The sequence below is a fragment of the Fopius arisanus genome, unplaced genomic scaffold, assembly GCF_000806365.1.
Source record: "Fopius arisanus strain USDA-PBARC FA_bdor unplaced genomic scaffold, ASM80636v1 scaffold00298, whole genome shotgun sequence".
In the NCBI taxonomy this organism is placed as follows: Eukaryota; Metazoa; Arthropoda; class Insecta; order Hymenoptera; family Braconidae; genus Fopius; species Fopius arisanus.
Window position 1 is genome coordinate 1 of NW_011888037.1, and position 10094 is coordinate 10094.

General features: G+C 40.9%; 1 protein-coding gene across 1 annotated transcript in view; it reads left to right on the forward strand.

Annotated features, from left to right (window-relative positions):
- Nucleotides 1–3605: 3605 nt before the first annotated feature.
- LOC105272802 (uncharacterized) overlaps nucleotides 3606–10094 on the forward strand; it is a gene marked incomplete at its 5' end in the record, with an annotated part of 55029 nt that continues 48540 nt past the window's right edge. Inside the window, 1 exon segment of the mRNA XM_011315028.1 lies at nucleotides 3606–3837. Coding sequence (XP_011313330.1) covers nucleotides 3606–3837 — 232 coding nt within the window.

The window sequence follows — 10094 nt, forward strand, 5'->3', positions numbered from 1 at the left end:
GCCCATGCAGGTCCCAACACGCTGTGTGAGGGAGCGTGGGAGGAGGGGTCAACCACCCAGTCTTCAGGTAGACAACTGATTCTCACCTGCCAATCAACGAACTAATCAAACCATCAATTAATTGATGATCCAATGATTCATTAATGAGACCGCGAATTAAAACCGCGAATTAAAAACACCAATCTGCCGATTCAACCGCCATTCCACCACCTATTGTTCACCCCCACTCAATTAATTAACCCTTTAACTAAATCACCCACCCCCACCCACCCTACACTACACCCTTTCACCAGGTGAACAATAGATTTTTATCTGTCAATCAACGAAATCAATCAATCGATTAATTAATTAATCGAACCGCGAATTAAAACACCACCAACCCACCCACTTTCACATGACCCCCCCACTAGCCGACATACGCCCTTATGAGTCGAAAATCGTTGATCCAGAACCCGCATTACATATCTACTAACAAACTGTGAAGATTAGCAGAAAAAGAAAATTAACATCATACAAGAGAAATGTTAATTCCAGAGGAGAGGTTTGAAGGAACGAAAAGAATGGATACTGATAGAATGCAAATGGTAAATTAGAGGTTTTAGCTATTCGTCACACTACTCCCTCCTCTGAAAAACAGATTGCCGTCTCGACAATCAAATAAACTAGTTATTATGAGCAACTGAAATATCAGTTTTAAAGAAATATTGATATTTGAGTTATCGGGGGCTCATAACCCATATTCTCTTTGAAACCCCAGAGGGAAAATACAAAAGAGAATAGCAATAGATTCGAATTGAATTGTCACAATCAGGAGTTTCGATGAAGTTTTGATGAGGTTTTGTCATCGCGTGCGGCAGCTTCATTACCATAAAATAAATAATTATAATAATGGACTAAATAAAAAACATGAAATCCGAAGGAAGAAATAAAACATTCTCCTCTTTTTCCCTGTGATAATTCAACGGTTTGAATACACTGATTGCAAAATCCCAACGCCTAATTGAGCCGAGGTTAGGTTGGATCGAACTGCTGCGAACTTAGTGACTTCAATGTAATCGAAAGATAATAGAAATCGGGAAAATATTGAAATGAGTCCATTGCCGTCGGCATATACTTGGCCATATTAATCGAAAAAAAGGAAAACTGACTTCAACGAAAAGCTAGAGCGCGATTTATACGATCGACCTATCCCCAGATTTCATGTAACTTGTGGCGTTTGTATTTTATGGATTGAATACGATTTGGAGGAAATAGAAGAGGCAGTTGTATCGTGTACATGGTAGCGCTCGAGAAACTTATTTGTTGGATAGAGGCGAGATTTTTATCTCGATTTCGACCTCCGCTAATAGCTCTCGAAAATTAACTTCGTAAACGTAAAAAATTAGTATTTTATTTTCGGTTATGAAAGTAAACTGTTACGGAAGCACTCAATGTAATAAAATAAAAATGAAAATTTATTTGTGAAAGGAAGAAATAATATGGAAGATAACCATTTGGAAGCATATTGCTAATTTATTAGCAAACACAACTATATGATATACGATATAAGATCCATTCTCCACTTGTTTTTATTTGAATAAATGTTCGAATGAAATTAATTTCAGGTTGAGAATTCAGTCATTCACCTAATACCTCGTAACACTCTGAAGTATGAATAAAGATATGAATATGAATAAGATAGTTACGGGATTGACACGAAATTTTCAGAAACTATACATAAATACATGTGGATTCCCAAAATGCAACCAAATATTGACTTTTTTTCTAATGCCGGCGGGGTACAGCCCTTTGAGCAGACATTCCACCATTTATATCGATTACTTCCATAAAAAAAAGATTCAAATAGAATACCAAGGCTTATTGGTGAGTAATTGAATAATAATCAAAATATTGGTAGAGTTCGTGGATCTGGGAAATCTCCATAAAACTCGTACAATTGGATGGATTTTAGCATCTATCGATAATGGGATAATATATATATTCTGACCTTGTCCGGGAAATCAAAATATAATAACTCCCGGTGAAGTCACGAATAGATAGAATAATTGAACAAACGAATGATTTTGTGAGGAGAAATTACTTGGTGTGTACGGGGGACCTTAAATGAGGAAAAGGGGGAGGGGTGAATAATTACTCGGGCGGGATATTATAAACACGATCATGTATTTCAATAAAGGATTCAACGTTTAAATATAGAGTATCTCACAGCAAAATCCCAGGCCTTCTCTTGAAAATTAATCAAGGGCGGGGGGTAAGGCCGGCCAGCTCGCGACACACCGGTAAATGATAATAATAAAAATCAGAAAAACAAGATAACGAAAAAGAACAAATGAAAGCGGGTGGAAGTTAAATAATTGAAAAGAGGGGAGAAGTTAGGGGAACGATTGAACGATCACTGAAAAAATAGGGGGATTATTCTTACACAAAAATTTCTCCTGCACATATGAACTAATAATTATTAATTTAGAGGCTCACCGTTGGGGGGAAATATTATTACAGGGGTTTAGGTAATACTTGTTGGGGCGGGAAAGGTAAGAAAGGGTACTCACGGGGATGGTGACGATCCTAATCCTTTCGGAAAAAATCCTCCCTACGAAATCGTGCACACAGGGCTGTCCTTATCCTCCTAGTCCTCACTCCTGGGTCTACAATTCTCCTGGACAAATAGTCCCACAATTTCCTCAAAATTCTCTTCACAAATCTCCTCACCCTCTCTTCACAAATCTCCTCGCAATCCCTTCACAAATCTCCTCACAATCTCTTCACAAATCTCCCACAATCTCTCCGCGAGATCTCCTCGCAATCCCTTCACAAATCTCCTCACAATCTCTTCACATATCTCCTCACAATCTCTCCACAGGATCTCCTCACACTTTCTCCACAAAATCTCCTCACAATCTCTCCACACGATTTCCTCACACTCTCTCCACAAATCTCCTCACACTCTCTTCAAACTCTGCTCACACTCTCTTCAAATTCTCTTCCAAATCTCTCTTCCAACTCTCTTCCAACTCTCTTCAAACTCTCTTCAAAATCTCTCTTCTAGACGGGGCAGCTGTATTACGAGTGATGGCGTCGCATCACTCGTGCTCGTTCTTCCCCGATTATCGGTGATAATCGGGGTCAATCGGGGACACTCGTCATCGAGTGTGCTTATTATTACTTCTAATTTCCCCATTGTCAGGGACTGTCCTGTTTCTTTTCCGGTGTCACGTGTGTTGTGACGTAGTCGTGGGGGATTTTCTTTTCTTCCAGGTCACGTGGGCCGTGACGTAGGGATGGTGGGTTACAGTTGTTCTCTCCGGCGTGCGTCGTGCTGTTTCAGTCGGCTGTGAGTGTAGGGCGGTGAAACGCAGGGCAAGGGGAAGGAATATCTCGGGAGTGGGAGCCAACGGTGGCAGGTTCGTCGATTTATCTTAACATAATTATTAACCTACTTAAATCTAAAAACAAGTCATCATTAGGGGCAGGGGAGGGGTAAAAAAAGTGCCTCGTCACAATATATATGTGATATGTTCCCCGATTACTTCGTTCACCTATATGATAACGGCCTTGTGATCAGAAGTACAGTATTAATGTCATAGTATTTCCTATTCACGTTTCAGAAAAATGATACATTGATCATCAGACGAGAGGTTACAGGAATCAATCAGTTGTGGGAAAGTACCTCTGAGTTTGAGTTGGAACTTTCAAGCGATCATTTCCAAAATGGTCAACTTCGATTGGCCTGTTTTGCGACTATAGATGGAGTATATACTTCGTCAGCGGAAACGATTATTACAGAAGATAAGCCATTGATTGCTTCAATAACAGGTGATGCATCACCGCACAACCATGGTGAGTAATTTTCCACCCATCGGGTATTTCAATCTATCATTATATCTTTGATATGAGTTCCTTACTCCTGGTTTTCAAGTGAAATTGCAAGTTAAAATTGCGAACTTATGTATAATGTGTGAATCATAAAGATTGTAAAATTTGTAAGAAATCTACGTTTCTTAGTTGATGAATGGAGATTCAGACAATCGTGATCTTCAAGTTGGTTGACGATGGCGTCAATTATTCTTCAGATGCAAACGAACCTCCGTATGTTTTCCAGGTGACTGGAATCCATTCATTTTTTTTTCATTTTTTTCTTTTTTTTTAATTTGATGTTACTTCGGAGGCATTTTTATTCTATCATTCTATCGTGGTTTCGAGATCAGTATTCCAGATGCAACAAATGAAAATTGGTGATAGTAGTGGGATTTGTAGAATCACCATATTATGTTTCTCAGTCACTATATTCTTTTCAGAACTTATTTTAACAATCTACTTAAAATTAGAAGTGGACAATGGCACACTCAGCCATCCATTATCTGTAAAATCATACTCGGATCGTCTTAAAGAATTGTGGCGACGTTTTATTTTTGAGTCACTTCCAAAGCGGACTGTTGGTTTCTGAAAATAAAAATAAAAATTTCATCAATTCCAATCGACGTGCAACGTGATCTCTTGCTCTGTTTATGTTATGTTGTTTTCGTGCTAACACCATGGCCAATCGCAGAAATATCACGTTAAGTGGTGAAGTAATTGCCGCAGGTTATGACACCAAATACGAAAAAGCAGAAATGTTCCAACTTCATGCAGGAATAAGTATGATGTAAGTAGATAGGCTGTGCCGATTCTGGACAAACTGCAAGTCGTTCCCGAACTGGCTGGCGTATGGGGGGTAAGTCAGACTCCCGCGAGCCTAGGTGTATGACCCACTATCCAGGTCATGATGTCATCCAATTCCTAGAAGACGAAGTACGTGCCGAAAGCACGTTCTCTTTCTCTCAAGGTCACCCTGTTCCCAGAATGACTAATTCAATTGCGGGAACAATGGGAACGTGCCTAATGTTATGTTATCAGCGGAATGTTTGATGTTGTGAGTGATGCTGCAGATTGCGAGTGCTTTGTCTGCTGAATCTATGCAACACGAGCATTTTTATGAGTATTTATGCTATGACGGACACGGTTCCAACAGTTAATTCTGAAGTGCAGTCAGTTCTAGAAAGACGTTCTGAATAATCATCATGGCTGTCTTCGTTGACGTGCAGGGGTTCAAGGCAGACCATAACGAGTTTATTTTTAAGGAGTTAGCAGGGATACGCTTGATGAATCCTTTCGAGCAGTTCAATTTATGGTTCAAACCGCCATTCCTGTACAGCTGTTTGTGCGACACCTAGAGGAAAATGAATACTTGGTGCACGCGGAACCATCATAGTATTGAATGGGGTGATGGAAATATTCCTTATAACGAACTGAAGGAGCGGTTCAATAATCTTTTGGGGAAAAATGCAACAAAAATTTGTGTGAAGGGCTACGAGAAGGAAATATGGATCGGAGAATTAACGAAAATAGCTATCATTGATCTGGAGGATATGGACTGCGCTCCATTATATCTGCTCCAAACGCTCTCATCCATTCCACATCAGGAGCAATGTCATAATAACTGCACAAAAGCCTATAATTGTTCACTCAAAAATGTACAGCGATTAAGACTCTGGTTTATAGAAAATGAGTTGTAATTCCATTAAAAAAATAGTCAAGTTTTAACATTTGTAACGTGACATTTTCGCAGGGAATGAAAAATGCCCATTACCTTCGCCCTACTTCCCCTGAGTCTAATAAAACCTGCTAAAATTTTAATCAATGGGCGCCAGGTAATTTTTGAGCGGAATTACCAAACCGGAAAAATCCGTAATCCTAAACTAACCTAACCTCGATAATCGTTGCATCGAAAACCGTAACTCAAAATCCTAAAATATTAACTCAAAAATATACACTAAAATCGAAAAGGGAAACCTGAAGGGAACGGAAAGGATAATTAGGCTTTTTGGGGAAAGGTGACGGTCCTGGGCTTGCTGAGTATGCCAGTTGTGGAGAGAGGGGTGGACCGTAGATGGGGAAAAGGTTACTGCAAAAATGGGGTTAAATACAGCATAAGATGGCAAGAAATAAATGAACGCAAAAATTGTCCGTACGTGTTTCGCTATTGCAAGTAAAAAATTTTATACAAGAATAATAAACAATTACAAAAAATATTCACTGGAATTCTTTGCCCCAAAAATTTTATTAGCATTTTTATTTTTCCTAAATATGAGCTTCCCATCAAAATCTCCAAATACAAATTTAATTGTTCTCTTCAAGTATCGCGGAATATAAAACTCCCAACAAAACCCGAAATATGTTGCTGATTATCCCACATTCATACAGAATAATCCCATCGGAATGCGACCTCAAGGATCATCGATCGGCGATAATCCGAGGATTAAACGAATTATTATTTTCTCCCGGGAAATCGATAATTTCCCGGATTCGGACCCCTTACGGATGAGCGCGAGAGAGAAAGAGTGCGAGAGAGAGACGGCCTTATGCCTCACTGCTCGGTTAGCAACGAGGAAAACTCCACCTCGAGAAATTCAACCTCCCTTAAAATTAGAAAATTCGGAATCCGCTGAGCAGATTCCCGAAAACCCGGAACAATATTGTTCGGAACACTATTCCCCACAACCCCACGAAATTTTATACATACCGGAACCCTGTAGGCTAATTAATAGCCACGAGGGAATTTTATGCGCGATTCCTACCTGTTCCACGTAGCCACTCGATGGCTGCCTCGATGGCGCCACTAGGGGGAACCACTGGCTTTTTCGTTGGCCGTGAACAATCTCACACAGGAAACCGCCGTAAGAATACCCGCGAAACCCCACAAAATCGCCCTAATAACCTCCCAACCGCACTGGGGGATAACACATGCCGAAATTATTCGGAAAAATCCCTCCACAAACCTCTAAACACCACCTAAAATTTGGGGGACACAGCCGATGCAATGTCCATGGCTCGGAAAATTACCATAACCGCCAACAATTTTCTGGAGAGTCGCCAAAGGGGGAAAATAGATTACATAATGCCGTAAACTCACGGTGGATCCCATGGATGCCTTTCTCTTCCTCTTTTAGACCATCCTGTGTCAAATCGGGTGTCCTCGCATGTCCTGGAATGTCCTCGGTGGTGCACTGTATCAGTCGCGTATTCATTCGGATTATTGGTGTATCTCCTCTTTCACGGTCGAGGTGTAACTGATTTTCGGAGGTCAGTGTCGCGTGACGCTGACCCCCCTAATCGCGCCTACCAATCGATCGGGTGTCGATTGGTGGATCCCTCTACCCTATTCCGGGCGAAGTCCTTCGCGGGGGAATTAATTCAAATTTGAATTAATTTCCCATTCCTAAAATTACTCTATCACCCTCATTTCCTCAGGATCGGTTCTCCTGGGTTTTCGTGACCAAAAGACCTTTATTCCTAACCCTTAAATATAATTTTATTTCACTAACCCGTGATTTATTTGGCAATCCGCCGGGATAACGACTGATTTTATTCCGAGCGGCCTTCCACCCGTAATCAATTTTTGGCAATTTGCCCGGATAACGACTGATTTTATCCCGAGCGGCCTTCCACCCGTAATCAGTCTTCGCAATTCGCCGGGGTAATTAACAATTTTGCCCCGTGCAGCCTTCCACCCGTACCAATTGATTCCCAGAATCCTTTTTCTTGAAGCGCCGGCGTTTTAGCCGGACCTACCCGATCCGGAGGGCTTACCCTAGTCTTCTCCTAAAATCCTTAATTTACATCTAACCCACGCCAAAGGGGAAAATCCTAGTTTACCCTAAACTTAACCCGTATTCGAATTATCTCACTCTCTCTTTAAATTCTATTTTGGGGATCCCAACGGGCATCCCCGATGCTCGTTACACATTATATGAGTTTTATTGATTTCAAAAATTTTTACGATTCTAATTTTACATAGAGTTATGTCATCTTCCTCGCAGTATTACATAGCGGTTGGTATTCAATGATACGGTTATGTAATATCACACAATATGTAGCTGTAGCATCAGGGAATGCTACATTTGATTCGAATTCCAAACCAATATCTACAGGTCCAGACTTTAGAAATTCATTCTGACTTGAGCAATCAATTACAATGGGAGGGGCTGATTGTATGAATTTGGATCGCGATAATAATGGTTCAGGCTCTTTGTTGTAATAAGACGTTTGAAAATTCCCATACATATCATACAAGATTGCGAACTGATTTTGCCGAACGTCTACATTCATGTTACCATATGGGTAACTTTGAGAAGTTAAGAACAATTTTACATCTCGAATATTACAATGATCGAATTTAGTCGCTTCTGAGAGTGAAATGTTTTTTCTTCCAGTTTGGAAACCTACAATGACATAACGAGATTTTTCTAGTTGTGCTGATGTCTTCACTGCCCATACATGTTTAGTCGTATGTGGTAAGAGTGAATACTCATATAATTCCCATGTTCGAAAACTTATGGAAATAATAGGATCCTTGCTGATGTAGTTCAACAATTTTACTTTTTTATCATCTGCTGCTTTAACATAAGGCACTAACCATTCGATTTTGGTAAACGCAATATTAGATGCTTCAGCTTGCGCTCCTTCAGCTGGTGCAGTTTGTACTATTGCATTCAAATTACTGCTTGAACGTACCAGAATGAGTTCATGTTTTGCATTCACAATTATATGATTGTAGAAATTCCGGCCTTTTGAGATTGACCTAGGGAAGGGGGGAGGCCAGCCAACTTGCGACGACACGCGAGAAAATATTATTACAATAACTAATACGGAAAAGGGGAGAAGTTAATGGTAATAAAAAGGGGGAGAAGTGACGGGGATCGATATTGAAAAACAATTATTGGTTAGGGGGTTTCTGTGATAAAGGCTATCAACTAACTAATTGCCTGCCTTTAAATAATTAGAAACGAGAGAGAGAGAGACTCACCGTTGGGGGTAATTATGTCAAGGGAAAATTCGTGAGGGCAGGGAAAAAAACGTATGGGTACTGACGATAATGGCGGCAAAATCCACCACCGGGAAAATCCTCTGGGCTTTTCTCTCCTTTGCTGACTTCTCGCACGGCACTTCCTTTCTCTCCTTCTTCACTCCTGGGTCTCAAAATCACCTCCACAATTTCTCCACAATTTCTCCTTACTGAATTCTCTTCTCACTTCTCTTTAATCCGCACAATTCTACCGAGCTCTCAAAATCGCGACAAATGCCGGGGCAGCTGTATATCGAGTGATGTTTGTCGATCACTCGTCACTCTTCTTCCCCGATTATCGCCGATAATCGGGGTTGATCGGGGGCACTCGTGATTGAGTGTCCTTTTCCCATTTGTCATTCCTTGGGGGTAAGCCGAGGGATGTTTCCTTGTCTTCCGGGTCACGTGGTGTCGAATTCATCAGGTGGGGGTTTTCGTTCTTTTGCCTTCTTCATCTTCGGACGATGTGAGTACCGTTACGAGGGGAAACGGGGTGGGGGCAAGGAACTATTCGGGACTGGGAGCCCAACGGCGACAGGTTTTGTAACCTGAATGTTGTGTTGTGTTATGTCCTAATACTAACTTAAACTAATTAATCATATTTCCACCGCAGTGTCATATGGGGCAGGGGAAGGGGCACAAATTGTTGCCTCGTCACAGCTGTCCCGGGGGTAGAGAGTACACAACCCCGTTTTCACAACCCCATGTTGAACGATACCAAACCTTAATTTTTTACAAGTTGTCTCCGCTGACTCCGGGAGTGAAGAGCTGGAAGGAAGGCTACTAGATCATTATCATTTGCACAACTCTTCTTCAATCAATCAGCTAATTCCCCGTCTCCCGTCACCCATGCATCCCATTCCCTTATCCAACGAAATGGGCATTCATCCATTCGGGGTGTACTCGAAATAAACATTCGCTATTCCAAACTGATGGGTGTTTTATTCCATGAGCGAGAGTAAGAAAAAGTAATGGGTACCAACCGACGGAGAGCAATGTGTTCCGTCAATAACAACAAAATATACAATTGTCAAAAATAATCCGTCTGTATTGAGGAGAAACAGAACAGAAAATCGAAACCGGAGGAGGGGTTGTCTTGCCCCAGATCAATCGCAAGAAAAAAGAAAAACATGAAACTATTGGGAAAAGGAAAGAAAACTCAAAAAAAAAAACAAAAAAAAGTGTTGGGTGTGGAGGTGTTTTCGTTGGGGGG